At 45.4% G+C, this 19,293-nt stretch overlaps 3 protein-coding genes and 1 non-coding gene across 5 annotated transcripts in view; 1 reads left to right on the top strand and 3 right to left on the bottom strand.

Moving 5' to 3' along the window:
- tenm2b (teneurin transmembrane protein 2b) overlaps positions 1-4,140 on the top strand; it is a 187,044-nt gene extending 182,904 nt beyond the window's left edge. Inside the window, 3 exon segments of the mRNA XM_076979759.1 lie at positions 75-1,695; positions 1,901-2,031; positions 2,194-4,140. Coding sequence (XP_076835874.1) covers positions 75-1,695; positions 1,901-2,031; positions 2,194-2,946 — 2,505 coding nt within the window. The 3' untranslated portion in view covers positions 2,947-4,140.
- A 2,385-nt stretch (positions 4,141-6,525) lies between these two features.
- Positions 6,526-10,342, bottom strand: LOC143482035 (cysteine-rich and transmembrane domain-containing protein 1). The gene is made up of 3 exons (XM_076980288.1): positions 10,084-10,342; positions 7,934-8,258; positions 6,526-7,244 (listed from the first exon to the last, which is right to left on the bottom strand). Exons 2-3 carry the CDS (start codon positions 8,235-8,237, stop codon positions 7,138-7,140), a joined length of 411 nt encoding a protein of 136 aa, XP_076836403.1. The 5' UTR covers positions 8,238-8,258; positions 10,084-10,342; the 3' UTR covers positions 6,526-7,137.
- A 324-nt stretch (positions 10,343-10,666) lies between these two features.
- On the bottom strand, positions 10,667-17,346 carry mat2b (methionine adenosyltransferase 2 non-catalytic beta subunit methionine). 2 transcript variants are annotated; one of them, XM_076980210.1, is made up of 7 exons: positions 17,222-17,346; positions 14,942-15,136; positions 14,691-14,805; positions 14,343-14,489; positions 13,989-14,182; positions 12,038-12,151; positions 10,667-11,485 (listed from the first exon to the last, which is right to left on the bottom strand). In XM_076980210.1, the coding sequence occupies exons 1-7, from the start codon at positions 17,249-17,251 to the stop codon at positions 11,309-11,311; spliced, it is 972 nt and encodes a 323-aa protein (XP_076836325.1). In that variant the 5' UTR covers positions 17,252-17,346; the 3' UTR covers positions 10,667-11,308. The 2 variants fall into 2 exon arrangements, with proteins under 2 accessions (XP_076836325.1, XP_076836324.1); XM_076980209.1 differs by lacking the exon at positions 17,222-17,346 and adding an exon at positions 16,358-16,761.
- A 1,234-nt stretch (positions 17,347-18,580) lies between these two features.
- trnav-aac (transfer RNA valine (anticodon AAC)) lies at positions 18,581-18,653 on the bottom strand. Its single transcript has one exon. It is a non-coding gene; the product is annotated as a tRNA-Val (tRNA).
- Between the last annotated feature and the right edge of the window lie 640 nt (positions 18,654-19,293).

Below are 19,293 nucleotides of genomic sequence, written 5' to 3'. Positions count from 1 at the left end.
CGGAGGGCGTTGGGAATGTGGGGTTTGTTCTTTAAGCTAAGACTGATGTAAGGGTCTTTTCTGTTTGTCTTCAGTCCATGTTGCTGCTCCTGCAGCAGAGTCAGAAGCAGTACGTGTTCGACTTCGACGCGTCGGGACGCATCACCGCCGTCACTGTGCCCAGCATGGCGCGCCACACCATGTCCACCCACGTGTCTGTGGGCTACATCCGCAACACCTACAACCCTCCGGAGAGCAACGCCACCGTCATCCACGACTTCGGCGAGGACGGCCGGCCGCGGGCCATCTTCTACCTGGGCACGGGGCGGCGCGTGCTCTACAAGTACGGCAAGCTGGCCAAGCTGTCCGAGGTGCTGTACGACTCCACCTCCGTCAGCTTCGGCTACGACGAGACGTCCGGCGTGCTCAAGATGGTCAACCTGCAGAGCGGCGGCTTCTCCTGCACCATCCGCTACCGCAAGCTCGGCCCCCTGGTGGACAAGCAGATGTACCGCTTCTCGGAGGAGGGCATGGTGAACGCTCGCTTCGACTACACCTACCACGACAACAGCTTCCGGGTCGCCAGCATAAAGCCCGTGATCGGGGAGACGCCCCTCCCCGTGGACCTCTACCGCTACGACGAGATCTCCGGCAAGGTGGAGCATTTCGGTAAGTTCGGCATCATCTACTACGACATCAACCAGATCATCACCACGGCGGTGATGACGCTGAGCAAGCACTTCGACGCGCACGGCCGCATCAAGGAGGTGCAGTACGAGATCTTCCGCTCGCTCATGTACTGGATGACGGTGCAGTACGACGGCATGGGGCGCGTGATCAAGCGCGAGCTGAAGATCGGCCCCTACGCCAACACCACGCAGTACCGCTACGAGTACGATGGCGACGGCCAGCTCAGCGGCGTCAAGGTCAACGACTGGTCCACGTGGCGCTACAGCTACGACCTGAACGGCAACCTCCACCTTCTCAACCCGGGCAACAGCGCCCGGCTCCTCCCTCTGCGCTACGATCTGCGCGACCGCATCACGCGTCTGGGCGACGTGCAGTACCGGCTGGACGAGGACGGCGTGCTGTGCCAACGCGGCTCCGACGTCTTCCAGTACAACTCCAACGGGCTCCTGGAGAGGGCCTACAGCCGGGCGGCGGATGGCTGGAGCGTTCGATACCGCTATGACGGCCTGGGCCGCCGCGTGGCACGACGCACCGCCTCGGGCGAGCACCAGCAGTACTTCTACGCCGACCTCAACTACCCGGCACGCGTGACCCACATCTTTAACCATTCGCGTGCTGAGATCACCTCGCTCTACTACGACCTGCAGGGCCATCTCTTCGCCATGGAGGTCAGCGGCGGCGAAGAGTACTACATCGCCTCGGACAACACGGGCACGCCGCTCGCCGCCTTCAGCAGCAACGGGCAGATGGTGAAACAGCTCCAGTACACGGCCTACGGCGAGATCTACCACGACTCCAACCCCGACTTCCAGCTCGCGCTGGGCTTCCACGGCGGCCTCTACGACCCGCTCACCAAGCTGGTGCACTTCGGCCAGAGGGACTACGACGTGCTGGCGGGTCGCTGGACAGCCCCCGACCACTCGTTGTGGCCCAAGATAGGCAAGGAGCCAGCGCCGTTCAACCTGTACATGTTCAAGAACAACAACCCCCTCAGTGATATGATCGATGTGAAAAATTACGTAACAGGTGAGAACCTTTACGTTTGTGTTTACGAAGCATTTACAAGTGTAAATGAGCGTTGCTTTCATCATTATTAAGCTGCAGTAGATATGCTGCTAGATAGCCTAGGTAGAGTATTTCATTTCTTTAAAGAGATGTTTTAGGGAACAGCACTTTGAAATGTCTGCATATGTAAAGACTGTCTGGATATCATGTTGTGTCTTCTCTGTAGATGTGAAGAGTTGGCTGGTCATGTTTGGTTTCCAGCTCAGCAACATCATTCCTGGGTTTCCCAGACACCCTTTGTACTTTGTTGACCCTCCATATGAATTGCTCGCCAGTCAGGACTGTGACAATGCCCAGGTAATGTTTGCTTTGCAAAACCTGATTAAATATTAAACACATTAGTGCGCACTAGTGGACCATGGACAAATGAATTACTTTTGGAGCTGAAACTAAACTCGAAGACCATTAAGTTGATGCAAATGCTGAGTCTGTTCACTGACATTCGAATCCTTTCTGCAGCTGTTCACTGGAGTGCAGCATTCAGTGGAGCGACACAACCAGGCCTTCATGGCCCTGGAGGGACGACTGCTCAACAAACACCGGCGGCTTAAGCGAGACAGGCCGGGGTACTGGTTCGGCACCAGCACGCCCATCGTCGGCAAGGGCATGATGTTGGCCATCAGGGAGGGTCACGTGGTGGCCTCCGTGTCCAGCATGGCCAGCGAGGACAGCCGCAAGATCGCGCAAGTCCTCAGCGGCGCCGTCTACCTGCAGGGAACGCACTACGCCGTCGACGGGCGCGACTGCCACTTCTTCGTGAAGCTGGGCCTGGCCGACGCCGACCTGTTCGCCCTGGGCCTCAGCGGCGATATGTTCTCTCAAGGCCGCAAGACCCTGGAGAGCGGCGTCAACGTGACGGTGAGCGGCCGCTCGCGCCGGGGCGTGACCGTGGAGATCCACACGCACGCACTGCTCTTCAGCGTCCGCTACGGGCTCACGGCAGAGGTGCTGGAGAAGGAACGCGGCCGCCTGCTGGAGCAGGCTCACCAGAGGGCGCTGGCGGGGGCCTGGGCCAGGGAGCAGCAGCGGGTGCAGGAGGGCAGGGACGGGGGCCGCGTGTGGACCGAGAGTGAGAAACAGCAGCTGGTGGCCATGGGGAAGGTCCCGGGCTACGAGGGCTACTACGTCCTGCCGGTGGAGCAGTATCCCGAACTGGCTGACAGCAGCACTAACATCCAGTTCCTCAAACAGAACGAGATGGGAAAGAGGTAACAGAGCCAGGGTGCTAGCGCCCCCCCTCCTGCCCCTCTCCCACGGAGAGGCCCAGTCCAGAGGGAGCTGCCCACAACATCCACACGTAGGAATCGCGGCCGGCGGCTGTGCGTCCTGGACTGAGAAAGCACTTGTAACTACACAAACTATCTTTTTTTTTTTGTAAGGGAATTTAAGACTTTGAAGTGGCTGATATTTTTAGGCCATTGTGGGCGGAGTGTAAATGACTGCGTCTGTGTGAGGGCCAAGTGATGGTTTACTGCCTGGATTTTTGGACCTCCAAATCAAGGCCCCTTTTTGAAAACAGGACCAGATAAAGAAACGCCCAAATCGTTAGTCACCATCTCAGGCCTCAGAGATTGTTGATGATAATGTGTATCAGCTCCCTGGACAATAAACCACAAAGGGTTTGAACTTGTTCAAAGAAAACTTTGATGTTCCTCATCTCAACCTCTCGTCCCACACAACTTAGATACTTAATGTACTGTATGTAGATTTGACTTGTGCCGTGCGGAGCCAGTTCGAAGAGCTCTTCGTTAAAATACGCCTTCGAGTTGCCCATCAGTTGTAGCTCTTGCGATCTCTGTCCTTTTCCGTTTGCACTATATGACAATCAGGAGGAGATGGACGTCCTAGCCGCCCTAGCTACAGAACAGGAATCTCCACAAAGGTTGATCACATTTATTTACCCTTTGTATAATATGTATGGACACTCCATTCAAATTTTTTAATTGAATTTAAGTTGCAGCCAAGCAAAGGAATTACAGAAAAGTAATATATGTTGTATTTTGAGATTGTTTATACTTTAAATTAAGTCAATTGAAACTGTGAAACACATTGTGCTTATACTGTATTTAAAACTTTGTCATGAATTAGGAGGACTGGATTAAAATCCAATGTGTACATTTATTTAAGGAAGTGACTAATCATTACGTTTGGCTGAAGTCTGTGGCGAAGGGGAAACCCATGGTGACGGGATCATGTGACCTGCGTGTTCAGAACTCCAACATCCATAGACTGGTTTTCTTTTCTAATCAAGTTCTGTTGTTGTGGCTGAGCAGAATCTCCTCTTTCACTGTGAAGCGGCACAGTGTGGATGTTACGTTACACTAAACGCTAGTGCAAACTCACACCTGGACACTCTAGGGCCAACGTTCTTTGGGAGTTTTCTGGAAATAAATAGTTCCATTTTTACACTTTGACTGTGTGTTTCTTATTTTCATATTTTTAGATTCACCTTTTCATATGGGCACATATGTACTCGTGCATGCACACACCAGTGGAAAATTATAAACACCAAGCACACAAGTGATGCACAAAAGCAACACATTGATATGTACTGCATGTCCGGTATTGATTTTCTAATGATGTATGTTTATCACACCACCACTAAAAACACTCGATGTGTTCTTTGTGTTCTCACATGCACTGAAATTCAATTATGGTGACATTGATTTTCCTAAATGAAACAGGGTTTTCACATAGCTTAGGAATTCAATTCAAACCTCTGAATGAAATCAAAGTAGCTACTGCACTTGACTCTTTGTGTGGTAAAGGCGAGACCTAGAATGCAGGTCTGGTATTTCTTTCAGTGTTTGAATGCATTTCTTTTCCCATAATTCTGTATAGTGTGTGTGTGTGTGTGTGTGTGTGTGTGTGTGTGTGTGTGTGTGTGTGTGTGTGTGTGTGTGTGTTTGTGTATATCCATATATAATATTTACTAACAAAATATCACAAGCCGGAAACGCTTGGCCAATTCAACTGTTAATAGGGTTTTCCAAGCCGATGGTGGCAGTGGTGTGATGGTATAGGATATGTTCTCTTGGTTCAAATTGTGCCCTTTTGATTAAAAAAAAGGATCATTATTAGCAATCAGGTACACCCCTTCATGAAAGGAGTGTATCCATCTGTGGATGGATGTTCTCAGCGAGCTAATACCCCTGCCCTGAGGCCAGGATTGTCCAGGAAGGAGTCCATTAACATGGCAATGAATCCAGCTTAATGCAATGGCCTGTCCAGTCACCAGAACTGATTGCAGCTGAACGTTTGTGGAGTGAGATTGAATGAGCCGTGCAGAGCACATCACCGTTATCATCCTCCCGCCGAGAACTGGGCGATGAGGTCATCCTTAACCCCGCCTCCCTTCTCGGGCCTTCATGCGCTTTGTTGAAGCTGACCTAATGAATTAAGGCGGATCGGAGGTCAAAACAGGGCAGAGTGCAAGACAGTATTAACAGTGCATCTGTGATGATTTAGTCTTTTTAATGTATATCACAGTCCGCTAACAGCTTTACTGGTACGCACCCTGTAAATATACGTTATATCAAATGTGCCTTAAAATGTAGACGTAACTGGACACGTTAATACTATGGGGGTGAAAGAATGACACAATGCAGTGGCTGTGAAAGACAGCAGCCCTCCTCAGCTGACTGCAACATAAAAGGTTTAAGTCAGAAACAGTTTAGTGAGGAAGGAAAATATTACTGTTCTTGATAGTAAAGACTAAGATCTTTATTACTGAGAATGGAACTTTACAAATCAACAATCATAATTATTGCTGTACATTGTTATTGCCACGCCATATACATGTTGCTGGCTTTTGATGGCTTATTTGTAACTTAAAGGCATCTTGCTCAAAGTGTTTTCTTAATGTGACCAAATCCGAATTCCTAAACAGCAGTACTGGAAAATTGCAGCAAAATTAATGTTGTGTATGAGCACCTTCCACTGGTATTGAATCATGAGTACTTACAAATACTAATGGTCCAATTTTGTCTGAAGACCCCACGTCTTTTATTTGGCAAACCTGCGCAGGATATGTAGACAGTAAAGGGAACTGACCCAAACACTGGTGTGCCAATGCCTTCCCCTTCAGGGGTGTACATTTGGTTGAATCTTGGCCTAACACAGTTCCCTGGCTTAATCCAAAATGTTTACATGTTCAGAGTTCTACGGCAGAATTCTGCATGTCCAGAAATGGAAATGCAAATACAGCTCCATTACGCTAGGCAATCGAAATGAACACGATACCAGATCGGCACTGCTATACACAGTTCGACAGAGACGCAGAACACGCCTTTATACTGGACCTGCTCCAGTTGGGTTCACGTCTCCTTTCCCTCTAACATTGCTATAACTCTTCTGCCACTAACTGACTGGGGGTGTCGCTACGGAGACCACTGTGGTGGCTCTGTTGGGCTGGTGCTTATACAGCTTGGCTTTAAATAGAGCCAGTGCGGAGATAAATTTACACCCATGGGAACTATTTTCTTTGAAGCGAGCGTCACACAGGAGTGAAGGGGGAGAGGACACTAGAGTGCTGTGTCCCTAACCGCGCTCGAGACAGAACAGTACCTACGAGGTGTTTTTCTTCAAGCGTCTTATGCAAGAGCACACAACATTGCGTTCACGTTCAAACACTGTTGGAAAGGCCTGGAGATGCAAGGTCAACTTTGTTTTAGTTCAACTGTGAAAGAGGAAATTGGACAATCCTGAAAGACATCTCATCTTGAAACAGGGACATGCACAGGGGTAACAAATAAGACCAGAGTGCTGAAAACAAGACTAGAAGACAACTGGTGGTGTTTTGACATCATGGATTTAATTAAAGTTTGATGAGGCTAGTCACTTCCGTACAGGAGATCACTATGGGAGTGTGAGATGCATGCGCCAAACAAAGACTGCCATTTTGGACTCTGGTTTTTCAGTTCAATTACAAACTGCATAGCAAACCCCAGAAATGGCTGCTGGGCTTTTATTAAGTGTAATTAAATGAAGTGAAATTCTTAGGTTGAACAAGTCATTTTCCCCACAATTAAAACACATTCAGCAACTTCTATCTCTCTAGCTCTCAATTCTAAAACTTCATACATGTTAACAGTATTATAACTCACTCAAACGAAGTCAATTTATGTGTGGTGTAATCTCTACAGAAAGTAAAAAAAGTTCATTTTAACATTCATCTAGAAATATGATTGCAAGTAATCTATAAATATTTCCCAGTGCATAGCGTTGAAGTCACTGAAGGAGTAAAAAGAAGCATTCCGAACTGGAACATGGAAATTACCTGAAACAAAAATAACTCGTTTCCGATCATTAGATCAGAGCTTGATTTTGCAGTAGCAATACATTAACGTCGGAGGTCTTCTCTGGATGAGGGCTTGGTGAAAAGTGAGGTCAGAGAGGGTCAGATCAGGTCATCATGTCCCACAGGCAGCAGCAACACAGAGCTGTCCAGCAGGCCGTCAGACATGCCTGGTCAGAGGAGTCGTCTCGTCGCCCCTGCTCCACCACGTACACTGTAGAGATGCGGCGGAAAAATGGGACGTTTGTTAAAAAAAAGGGGGGGGGGGGGGGCAGAAATGCTGCCACAGCAAACGATATTTGGTGAAAAATAGCCATGTGGAAACAATTCAGCAGGACAATGTTTCTTATACAGATGTTAACGTCGTTTAAATCAGCCTTGAGGCAGAGGTGGAAGCAGCACAGGACTCTGGGATGTAAGCTAATGTTTCATCTACAGCTTGAGTGTCTGTTCTACTGTAGAGCAAAACTGGTAAAGGGAAAGAGATGAACTACCAACACAATGAAATCAGCTATTTAAGCTTCAAAAAAAGGGAAGATACTGTACTTCAGTATGACATGCCGCACTAGTAACCATTGGTTCTTCCTTTTGTGGTCAGTAAACTAATATAAAGGCCATTTTTGTTAGGCACAAACCAAAATAAATTCTATTATCTGTGCCATGACTTGACAAAAACCTGACTGCAGAAGCCAGCTTGTTGCACTTAAAGCTACAATAACATATATGCACAGTACCTATTCCTACAGAGAAGAATACAAGGAGTTTAATACAAAACCTGCCTGTATTTCCATGTACAAGAGAGACTTATCGTAATTCTCAGGTTATATGGCAAGTCCAGATGTAGTTCAGAAAACAACAGATAGAAACAGCGCTGCACTATGACGGGGAGCAGCAGAAGCTCACCTGTGTTTTTGGGAGGTTCCCCATACATCTGCCCTCCATATGGTGGCTGGGGAGGCACCTGATATCCCTGATATCCAGGCTGTACAGGGTATGGCCCAGGGGCGCCCACAGGGCCGGGGGGGAAGCCAGGGTATGGTTGCTGGTCGGTAGGAGGTGGATACCCCTGGACGGGGTAGCCTTGGGGCGGAAAGCCCTGGGGCGGGAAGCCCTGAGGCGGGTAGGCCTGCGTGGGGTACCCAGGTGCAGTGGGTGGGCAACCGGCTGGCCCAGGGCCCGTGTAAGGAGGAGGATGGTCGTAACTCATCTATACACAGGAGGAGCTAACCTGAGGGCAAGACAAACAAACCCTGCTGTTACTGAAGCTAGCTTTACATGGATGCAATTGCACTCATATTCAGAGATCAGAAAACAAGGAAGAGAAAGGCTCCTTTTGGATATTGGAGACGTTGAGTTTTGTGGCCCCTCCCCTCAGCATGGTACCAGCTAGTGCAAAGAGCAAACCGCAGGCCATATGGGCAGCTATGTGTGAACAGCTACATGAACATGACTCATCTGTAGCAAACATACAAATGGGGCAGGTCTCAGATAACACTCATTTGATAATAGCTCGACAATAACAATCAGGACCTTAAACATTTTTCCAATACAAAACTGCAGGATTCTTAGGAACCTTGTTCCCAATACTGAATTTCACCTTTGGTCTGTTTTAATCTACACCATGGTCACTTTAAAATCACTTTAAGAACACAAGTTTAAAATTGGAAGTGCAACTGGTTTCTGGAATATGGCCTTTCAGCAAGCCCTGAAGTGTCTAATCTCAGGTCTTGGCCACATCTTCTGCCCATACCCTTACTTCTGACCACTGCAGTGTACTTCTAAATACACACTTGACTAATTAAACTGTTTACCAAAACCTATGCTGTTCAGACATACGTCCCACATCCTTACATGTCTTGTGCTCTGGAAAACACATCAGAGGAAGCCATATAAACTGACACTGCCCTGAATACATCTCTAATGCTCAACAGTTTTGCATTTCAAATTAGTTTCAAAGCAGATAGACATGATTAAAGTAGATCAAATGTATTTTTAAAAATATGACAATAATACCTGTGTGTCACCTATATAACATTGATGTTGAGGAAATGTGTTTTTGTTCTACAGTCCTCCTACTGTAGCTACCCATAACTAATGACAAACGTGTGCCTTTCCACAACGTAAACTCAATCAGTGAGTAAATATCATTTTGAAAGAGTAAGTATATCGTATCAGTAATGGAGGTGATGTCAGCAACGAGCAGTATCACACAATGACTAGGCATGGTGTCACATCTATGGAGGAACAATTTAATGCAATATTTAGTCCAGATAAAACCACGGTGAGCAGGACTCTGAGGTGGTGCTGGTGAATTATTAACCTAGGGGCCTTTTAATGGATAGCACAGGCCACACACAAATAGTGGGAAAGGAAAAAAAGAACTTTATAATAAAAATTCAAGGATACTTGTGTACATTTTCTGAATCTGAATGTACATACATTTGAACATTAGATGAATACAGAATTTCATAACAGAAATATCACTTGACGCAGCTTGAGACTGATTCAAGTTTCAAACTCCACGGTGAAACATGGCAATGGGTGGCCTGTACGTTTGGACGCCAGAGCGGGACCGTTGTTTTTGGTCACTGAATCCTGCAGTGTTTTAGGAAGGAGACGTGGGCGCGTGGGTCATTTTGTGTTCATTTAAAACAAGCAGGTGATTGTTCACCAGGCGTCAGGCGGACAGGACATCGCCACTCATAAATGGGTGACGCCACATTATGTTGACCGGCCTACACTACTGCATTAAAACATGTATTTGGGCAAAATAAGTAACAGACTACACCGCTGCTTTCGTATCTTGTGTAAAAGGTTAGCGGGTTTGCTACTTTTCTGTTTTATTGACTCCAACCTAGGCGAAGGTAAGACCACGGGGAGTCCAATATCTACGGTACGGTAACTGAAAGAGGGTGAGAAGGCATAACAAGGATAACTGACGCAAATAAACACTGTCAAAAGTGACTAAACTGCGCATATAAACAATGTTTAATGGGTGAGGATAATTAACGAAGCACTGGGTATAGAAAAATCTTTTAAAAGCAGCCTTTTACCTTTGGGTTAAGGGTACGTAGCGGTTTTAAATTGCCGTCGGTCGAGCCTCGCGAGCGTGTCTCCGTCCGTTCAGGTGTTTTTGTCCTATGATGCCGGTTTTGAGGGTTTAAATCGGTATTACAATTATAGTATTATTGTACGAGCGATGTCTGATGAGCCTACGGAGCACACGAAGGAAAAAAAAACCGATGTCACAGTGCAACCGATCCGCTCGGCCCTGCTGGAAAGTTAATACTGCTCTTATCAGCTGACTCGCCCCTACCGACACAAACTGCAAGGGATACACAGCCCAGCCCAACCCCACACGTCACTTCACAGAAACTAGCTAAAAAAAAACACTTCGCAGTTAAAATTGATGATTAAAGTAAATATATATAAGTAAATACGACCTGCCATATTCACTGACATACATTTAAATATATATATATATATATCGTCAGGCTACTGGCGAAATCGCTTGTTTTCAGGATGGCAAAATAAGAGTATCTGTCAAGTTGACCTTACTGTAAACCTTAGCCAGCCTACACGTTCACGAACTGACACCCAGTACCATGAGTAAAAAAGAGAATGCGAAAGAATAAAAATTATTATATTGTTTGTATTTTGTATCATGCTAGATATTTATTTTAGCAGGACATATTTACAACAACGCATTTCAAATATATATATATATAAAAATCTTGATCAATACTGTCCTTAACTCTGGAGAATTGTATGTGCAGTGATCCAAATTGCACTCACTATACACACAAACAATAGATTTCAAATATAATACATCCACTTTTGACAGAGAATACCATTCATTTCCAGTGTAGTATTCTCCATTTGTTCAGTCAGGGGGAAAAGGACACAAGGAAGATATTTTTCATTTTATCTGTAATATTTAAGTTGTAACTGGATAATAGCCTTTATTGTCAGCTTCTACTGAGCAAAATAAACATGGAACACTTTGCAATGTTTCCTATAAGCAACGTATTGTTTATATAAGATATTGGCATTCCTAGTACTCCAACCAACCAGCATCTTACCTTGTCTTCAAAAGGTAGAATACTATTAAAGATTCATTACCAAATACCAACAGATTATGTAAAATAAGCATCTGTAAAGAATCAACTACAGTGCAAATGTAAACAAAAGGCGGTAATAATGCAATAAATTAACACAAAGCTGTGGTGACATTAAAGATTGGCTCTATTTAAGTCTTAATCAAGAATGTATGTTCTCTCAGTGAAAGACTGTCTGTCTCCAGCGCTTGTCGTGGAGGAAGGGCCAGAGACTGTCCCTAATAGCAGTTTTGAAAGGTGTGGGCTCCACACTCAGGCCCAGCAGCTCCAGACGAGAGCATTCCAGCTGCGCGTTGTGTGGTCTCTGAGCCCCGGCACCAGCAGGCTGCTCTGTTAGCTACACACACACACACACACACACAAATTACTCAAAAACTGTTAAATGTAGTAAATAAAAATACAACGTATTTTCCTGGAAATCAGGAGATTGGTGACCTCCTGGAAAAAGATGCTCGTGTATGATTAACTTTTTCAAGTACTGGAACGGTGTAAGCTAATTGAATGTTTCCAAAATAGTTTGTTTCCAAAATAATCTCAGGCTTTGTCTGACCATGCCCAAAATCACAGGAAACTCGTCAGAGGCACCGAAGGCTCAGAATCTCATCCGCCCTCATCTTCAGATAAGCTAAACCAAAATCAACAACACTGGATCAGTTTTAATAATCACAGTGCTATCATAACTATCATACAGTGTTTTTATTAGACTGCAGAAAAACTTGACATTTGGTTTTAAGAAAGATGATTAAAATGTTCCCAGACAGAACACATTTCAACAGAGACGCCGTATGCAGTTCAGCAGCACGTCGAGGGGCAGCGGACAGACCCTGCAGCTTCCTGTGGACTAACGTCAGGTGTGCAGCGTGCTGTGTGTCTGGAGACTCGGCCTCACCGGTATCAGGTGGCTGCTGGGCAGGTTGAAGGCGTCGGCTATGGCACATGCCATCTCATACTTGGTCATCTGCTCTTTGCCAGAATAATGGAAGATCCCACGCAAGGACGGATCCTGGAAAGGCACAGACAGACGCGTGAAGCACGGCACAGATGGCTCCGCCGTCGCCGTTCTGTTGGTGAGGTTTCTCTCGCAGCCTAAGCTGCTACATGCTTAGAATGAATAAGGAAAACTACATCTAGGCCAACAGGCCCTCAGTCTTCTGCTGTCCCATCTGTGCTCAGTGGAATCCCTGCTACAACCAACCCTGATCAAGAGTGCAAATGCTTAAGGCTACAGATGTTAAAAGGTTTAAATGCGCTAGCCTTTGTTAACGAGAATGCTTTTTAGCCTTTGCTTATTGTATCTATATTTGTAATACTGCATCAACCTTTGCTCTACAGTAGCCAATACATTGCAATACAGTGAATGAATGTGAACATAGCTTTTCAGTAACCTGAATGCTGAAATAGAGTTTAGAATAGAACTTGGAGAGAAATTACACAATAAGAAATAATAAACAATTTCAAAACAGAGCAACTCAACATTTTCTCACATACTGGAGATAATCCATTTGTTTGCACAGTTTTGTTCAGTGAGTAGGGCTGCCATGATTAGTCGCGATTATGTCGACTATTAAAATAGTTGACGACTAATTTAATAGTCGATGCGTCATTTTTTTTCTCTCCAAACTGCTGCAGCAGTTTTTGCTGCGTCTGCCTTTCTGTCCTTGACGCACATGTGCAGTAGTGGAAACCGGGGTAGACAGTGGACGACATCCCAGGACGTTATACAGACTGGTATCATGGCTACCCGGCTACGGAACTCATAAGTGTGGGATCGTTTTCCGTAGCCGGATTTTCAAAACGCGTGCAATATCTGCAAGGCAGAACTTTCCTTCCGGCAGCACAACCGCAATGTACGAGCACCTGAAGCACAATGATGAAGAAGGACCGTCATCTCTGTAATCTAAATCGCTAGTTAGCTGCTAAAGTTACCGTAAACAGAGAGTTAACTTTGTACTTACTTATCGTGGTAGCTGTAAAAGTTAACATTAGTGATGGCGATTTGTTTCATTAGCCTTAGCACGCATTCGTGTGTTTTCTGTAACGTCAGTGAGACCAAAACTTTATTTTTGTGAATAATTCCTTAGTTTCAGGTACCTACCTAATTTGATTTAAATGTAGATAAGTTTGATGCCAGAGACAAATGAAAGAAAGAAAAACCAAAAAAAAAATTCTTTATTAATGCATTTATTTTTGCGTTGTTTAAGCCAGTGCCTTATACTTATTTTAATAATTGTTTGTTGCAACAAGCTGCATATTTCATTAAAGGTTTAATGAACTATGATCTTAATTGTTTTTATTTTTAGTTAGCATATAGCTGAAATCTAATGATGGTTATATAATAGCAGTTGCATTCTAGTGTGATAAGCTGTATGTTTTATATTCAATTAGCGTACGATCCGATTAGTCGACTAATCATAAAAATTAATCGGTGATTAGTCGACTATAAAAAATAATCATTTGTAGCAGCCCTATCAGTGAGTGGCTGATTTTTTACTGTTTAGCGTCACAAGCCACTCAGAAAATAGAAAACAATTCAATTAGCATATTGGCTAAATGAATTCAAACCAGGAAAACACAGCTTGGTTTGTCAAATATGTGAGGTACTGTTAAGTGGTGGCACATGTTTTGTGAGGACTGGTCGTGATAAAGCTGCGTTCTTGCAATACATTACACAGTTCTGATACTGGCAAGATTTCTGGAATTTTCTGGGCTTGCAAACTGCCTTATGTTCAGGAAAATCCGCATACAGATTCGGGAAGGTTTGAGAAATACCAAACGTATTCCAGCCCTAAAAGCGATGGTGCTGGAGCAGAGGCAGGCGTAGCGGGTGTCTGGGTGCTCACCTGCAGAGCCCTCTCAGCCATGCTCCTGCAGACACGCGCCACGTCGCTGGTGTAGGTGGGAAAGCGCTGTTGGCAGTGGTCTACGGTGCAGCTCTCCGCACCCTCCTGAACACGGTCCCACAGCACCGTCACCGCACTCTCCTCCACCTTCTCCACATCCCCGTAGAGAATGGGCACACGCAGCACAGCGGCGCCTGCCACACCACGGAAAGGAGGGAACGTCACGGGTGTCACAGCTGCATGTCACGGGACTTCCTCTGACTTCTCATAACGGTGGTCGGTTTTACTCGATACAGTGGAGAAAGCAGAAATACTTGGTGAGAAGCAAGTGCATGTGGGAGGGAGGAAGCGTACCCGGGCAGTGTCTGAGGATCTCCCTCTCCCCCTCCAGCTTGGACTTCCCGTACATGTTTAACGGGCCGGGTGCGTCGTTTTCTCCATATGGGGGATTCCGCCCATCAAACACGTAATCGGTGCTGATATACAGCAGGAAAATGTCAGCTGTGCATGTGACCAGTGAAAGAGGACAAACCACAAAGAATGAGAAGAATTAAGAAAGCAACACAAAAGAGCAAACTATTGAGGAAGTTGAGTCATTCGTCCAGAAGCCGTAGTGCGAGAGACGTTTGAGGCGTCTTCCCGTTTTACTTCCCGCAACCCCCCCCTCCTTCGAGGCTCCTTAGCCCTGTGGCCTGAACCGACCTGCTTCTTTGGCCAGCGTGGCGCAGGCGTGGACGTTGAGGTTCCGGGCCGCCTCCGTGTGGTGCTCCACCACGTCGGGCCTCCTCTCGGCTGCACAGTGCACAATCGCGTGGGGCTGAGGCCACAACACACAACGAGCAGGAAGACAGCAGCACGACATTAGCGGCAGGCCCACGACAACAGGGCAGGGGGGGGCACTAAGGCGAGCGGCCCACGGACGAGAGGCGGGGTCGTATGGGAGGGACAGGCACCTGGAAGTCACGGACGACCGCCCGCACGGCGTCCTCGTCCAGCAGGTTGCAGCGGAGGAAGCGGGGGCGAGCGCGCGAGTAGCCGCAGCCCAGCGTGTCCCACTGGTTCTTCTGGAACTCCTTATAGACTGCGCGGCCCAGAAGGCCAGTGGCTCCCGTCACCAACACACGCCTGTATGGGGTATACACGTCATCCTGCGGAAGACCAGACAGAAGACCAAACCAATTTGGAAAGAATTCCCTCATAATCAGATCACTTACGAAAGATAAACATGTAATGGGCATTCTTAAGTACTACAGAACTTCCTTGTCCATCCAAAACGCATACATATTAGTAATTTATCCCAATAATGTAACACATACACTACTCACAGAAAGTTATTTGGCATTTGAGTCAAATTTCAAGACGAACTTAATGTGACCTTCTCTAACCTTTTGAATGCACATATCCATCTGTTCAATGTTTCAATACTTGTTGCACAACATGCTGTTCTCTAACAAGGAGTTTACTTGATCAACAGTACCTTGCCATTGCAAGGCTTCAAACAGGAAGTTCTATGATGGAAGTGGCTACTGATCTTAGAGTGTCACAGGGTGTCATCAGCAGGTTGCAACAGAGATACAGAGACTGGAAGAGTCACATAGAAGTGGACATCCTTTGGCCACACCCCACACTGATGACCACTTTGTTGTGAACAGTGTCCTGTAGAACCGAATTATGAATGCCACACAACTCCAGGAACATTTAAGAGAGGTGAGACACCCAAATGCCATGTAAGACCATTTACACCAGAGTGGTTTGTACTAGATGACCTGAATATAGTTTCAGATGCTTAAACCTCCCAACTCAAAGGTTTCTTACTGTACTTTGTCTGGGGGAATCAACTTTTCAATTAGGTGGTTAGTCAGTAATTATGTAAGCTGTGAAAAGCTGTATATAGTTATAAACAAGGTTTCGACTGGTCATTTTTGCTGCACAGTTGCTTGATTTCACCATCTATTCAATGCGTGAATTTAAGCTTTTTCGGTTAATTAACATGAGGGTTTAAAAGCACTGCCCGATTACTACAGCGAGACGTGCATAAGACACTGACATATTTGAATGCTAGACTTCAAATATTATAACCATGACAAACACTGAGCAAAACAAGCTGTGGTCCGACATGGTACCAGCATCGTCCTCGAACCTTCCACACAAACGCCCAGTTAAAGGAGCTTGTCCTGGGCTGGCCAGACCTACAGCTTCATGGGGGCACATCAGCAACGCTTCATTATAAGAAACCTTTACAGTTGGGTGTGGGTCGTCGTCTGAATGCATAACATTACCCCAAGACATCATTCAGATATTAAATTAAACAAACCTAAGATACACCAGCAAGAAAATGAAGGAACATTGTACAATTCTTCGGGCCTTACCTGCACAAGCTCAACATGACCTGGGCTAAAATGTATCTTTAGCTCTATTTCCCTATCGCTCATGTCAGTATGCTTCTCGTTTTGACATACCCCGCAACAACGACGACTACTCCGAAACACTAAATTATGGGACCTTCTTCGGTTCGCTGAACAGTACCGTCAACACATGGAAGTCGTTTCCTAACTAAACCATACACCTGCGACGTCTGAACTTTGAAAGATAAACGCAGTTGTCAGAAGGGCCGGTTCATCTTGTTGAATGTGCGCAGGTGGCAGGCGGAGCGGGGCCATTCTAGCGCATCACCGCGCCACGCAGATACGCAGCGTGAACGTGTTAGCCACAACCTGCGACTGCGACACGGCGCACAGCTACAAGTAGCAGCCTCTTAAGAAGTAGTTCCGCGATAAATAGCTAACTACATATAAACCTTCACTCAAATATTTTATAGATAGTTAAACTATCACAAACATATATAAAAAAATGTATAACATCACCGACTTTTGCAAGTTGAATAAAGACGAATCTGTGCTAACTTATTGAGCTACATTACCTATTTTGCTAACATTGAAGTTACCATGTCAAAGTTACAAACACTGGTTCACTTAGCTAGCTAGGAGCAACATTTTGTTTGCCTTTATGCTCCAACTTGTAAATATTACCTTACCTGGTTAAAATACAACGTAATGTGATAGCGCCGATATTAGGCTTGATCCTACACTAATGAAACTAGTTAACCAGCTTATCTTGCAAAGTTAGCCAAGATAGACCACAGAACACAAAGTACACTAAAAAACACCATACAATTAATTCTGGGTTGCTTCATATACTTTGGCTAAAATTTTGTTCGAATGTCAAGCAATTACCTCAAAATCACCATAATCAAATCCAGGCATAGTTTTACTAATTGTTAAATACTTAATTTATCTACCCAGCTAGCTATAGCATTCGATTATGTGAAGCGTTCCGCAACAGGCTCGTTGATTTGTGGTTCAGTTGTTTCAATTTAAGAGTCCCATTCTAAGCCCGGACTTCACACAGTATTTAGACTTGTGTAGGATTCGCGGAGAGTTTTGCAGACATACATGTTTATCTTGGTAGATTTTCATTAATGGATTAAAGCAGGGACTTTCGGTTATTATATATGCTTAGTAGAGTCCCACTACTAAGTTGCTATTGCCATTTTGCATCTTTGTCTTATTGTGTCACATTTGGCTTGCTCCTATCAGAACTAGATCTGATTCCTCAAAAGCTGCTTTGATACAATTCTTGTTGTTAAAAGTGCTATACACGTGCAATGAAATTCAACTGCATTATAGATATGTATACACACAACCGTCACATACCTGTAGCAACCTAATCAAGCATTAAAGTGCAAACATGGGAATCCTTTGTTAGTGGTCAGACTTGTAGCAGTTCAATAGCTTAATACAGGAGTGGCCAACCCGTCATAGACCAAGAGCCACTTTTCTTACTGTGTTACGGCAAAGAGCCACATCGTACATGGGCGAGTGTAATCTGTTGAGCGGGGGGGGGGGGTCTTAAATTATTAGCTGTGAAGACAGTCAAATGCGTGTTTTCCACTACGCCGGTTTTAAAAGTATTAGCGGCTCGCTAGGCTTGTAAACTAACCGCGCACCACAAAAATGTAGCAGCGTGTCGCCCCGTTTGTGCAGGTGAGCCCGCGGACCGGCTGGGGAGCCGCATGAAACCAGGCAAAGAGTCGCATGCGGCTCGCGAGCCGCGGGTTGGCCACCCCTGGCTTAATACTTCATTCATTCATGCCACTATGATTTCTGTGGAAAATTTATGAAAATATTGTCTATCACTGATTATATATAAGTAAATATTCAGTCTCTTTGCTGTCTATCAATCTCTCTGTCTCTCTTTAGTGTACAAAAAGTTTGTATTTTAAGTGTTTTATTGTTGATGGCGCTGCAGCCTATATGAAAACAATTTTTTAATATAACTCTCTAGAGTTCTTTCAGCTTGCTCATTTGCTCTTCTAACCTGTGTTCCCCAAATGCATCAGTGAGTGCCACACATAATGCTGCACCAATTCACCCTCTGAATTTCCTTTGAGCAGTTTAGGTAGATCTTGCTGTTTTAGAGTTGCTGTGATCCAGTCATCACATTCAGCACTTGTTAAAGTCACGCAAACGTTTATGCGTGGGTCCTCGATGGAGGCTAAATCATAACCTTCTTGGTGCTCCTTAAATAAAGGATGTTTCCGCCCGGTTTCGAACCGGGGACCTTTCGCGTGTTAGGCGAACGTGATAACCACTACACTACGGAAACCCATACCGGGATGTTAACTTGGTAACACTGAGTAACAGTGCTACTATTTTACATTATTAGGGTGTACTTGGCTATGCTGTCGAGCTTCGTAAGCATAAATCAACTCAAGATGGTACAGGCGTGGCCAAAGGTTATGAGAATGACAAATATTTTTACATGATCTGCTGCCCTCTGGTTTTTATGTGTGTTTGTCATGTTTTTATCACATACAGAAATATAATTGCAATCATTATAAGTAACAAAAGCTTTTATTGACAGTTAGAATGCGTTAATGCAGCAAGTCAATATTTGCAGTGTTGACCCTTCTTCAGGACCTCTGCAATTCTCCGTGGCATGCGCTCAATCAAATTCTGGACTAAATCCTGAGTGATAGCAGTCCATTCTTATACAAGCAATGCTTGCATTTTGTCAGAATGTGTAGGTTTTTGTTTGTCCACCCGTCTCTTGATGATTGACCACGAGTTCTCAATGGCAGGCCCGTAGCCAGGGGGGATCGGAGGGTTCGTTCGATCCCCCCCCTCCCCCGTACACACATGCCCCCTCAAGATAGGTAGGCTATTCAACGAATGAACTGTTAATCTCCGGTGGATATACAGACAAACATATAAGGACAGCAACAACAGACTCACAACAAACTTAT

The sequence above is a fragment of the Brachyhypopomus gauderio genome, chromosome 18, assembly GCF_052324685.1.
Source record: "Brachyhypopomus gauderio isolate BG-103 chromosome 18, BGAUD_0.2, whole genome shotgun sequence".
Taxonomy (NCBI): Eukaryota; Metazoa; Chordata; class Actinopteri; order Gymnotiformes; family Hypopomidae; genus Brachyhypopomus; species Brachyhypopomus gauderio.
The sequence above is the reverse complement of the archived record's forward strand: the minus strand, read 5'-3'. Positions and strand labels throughout refer to the sequence as shown.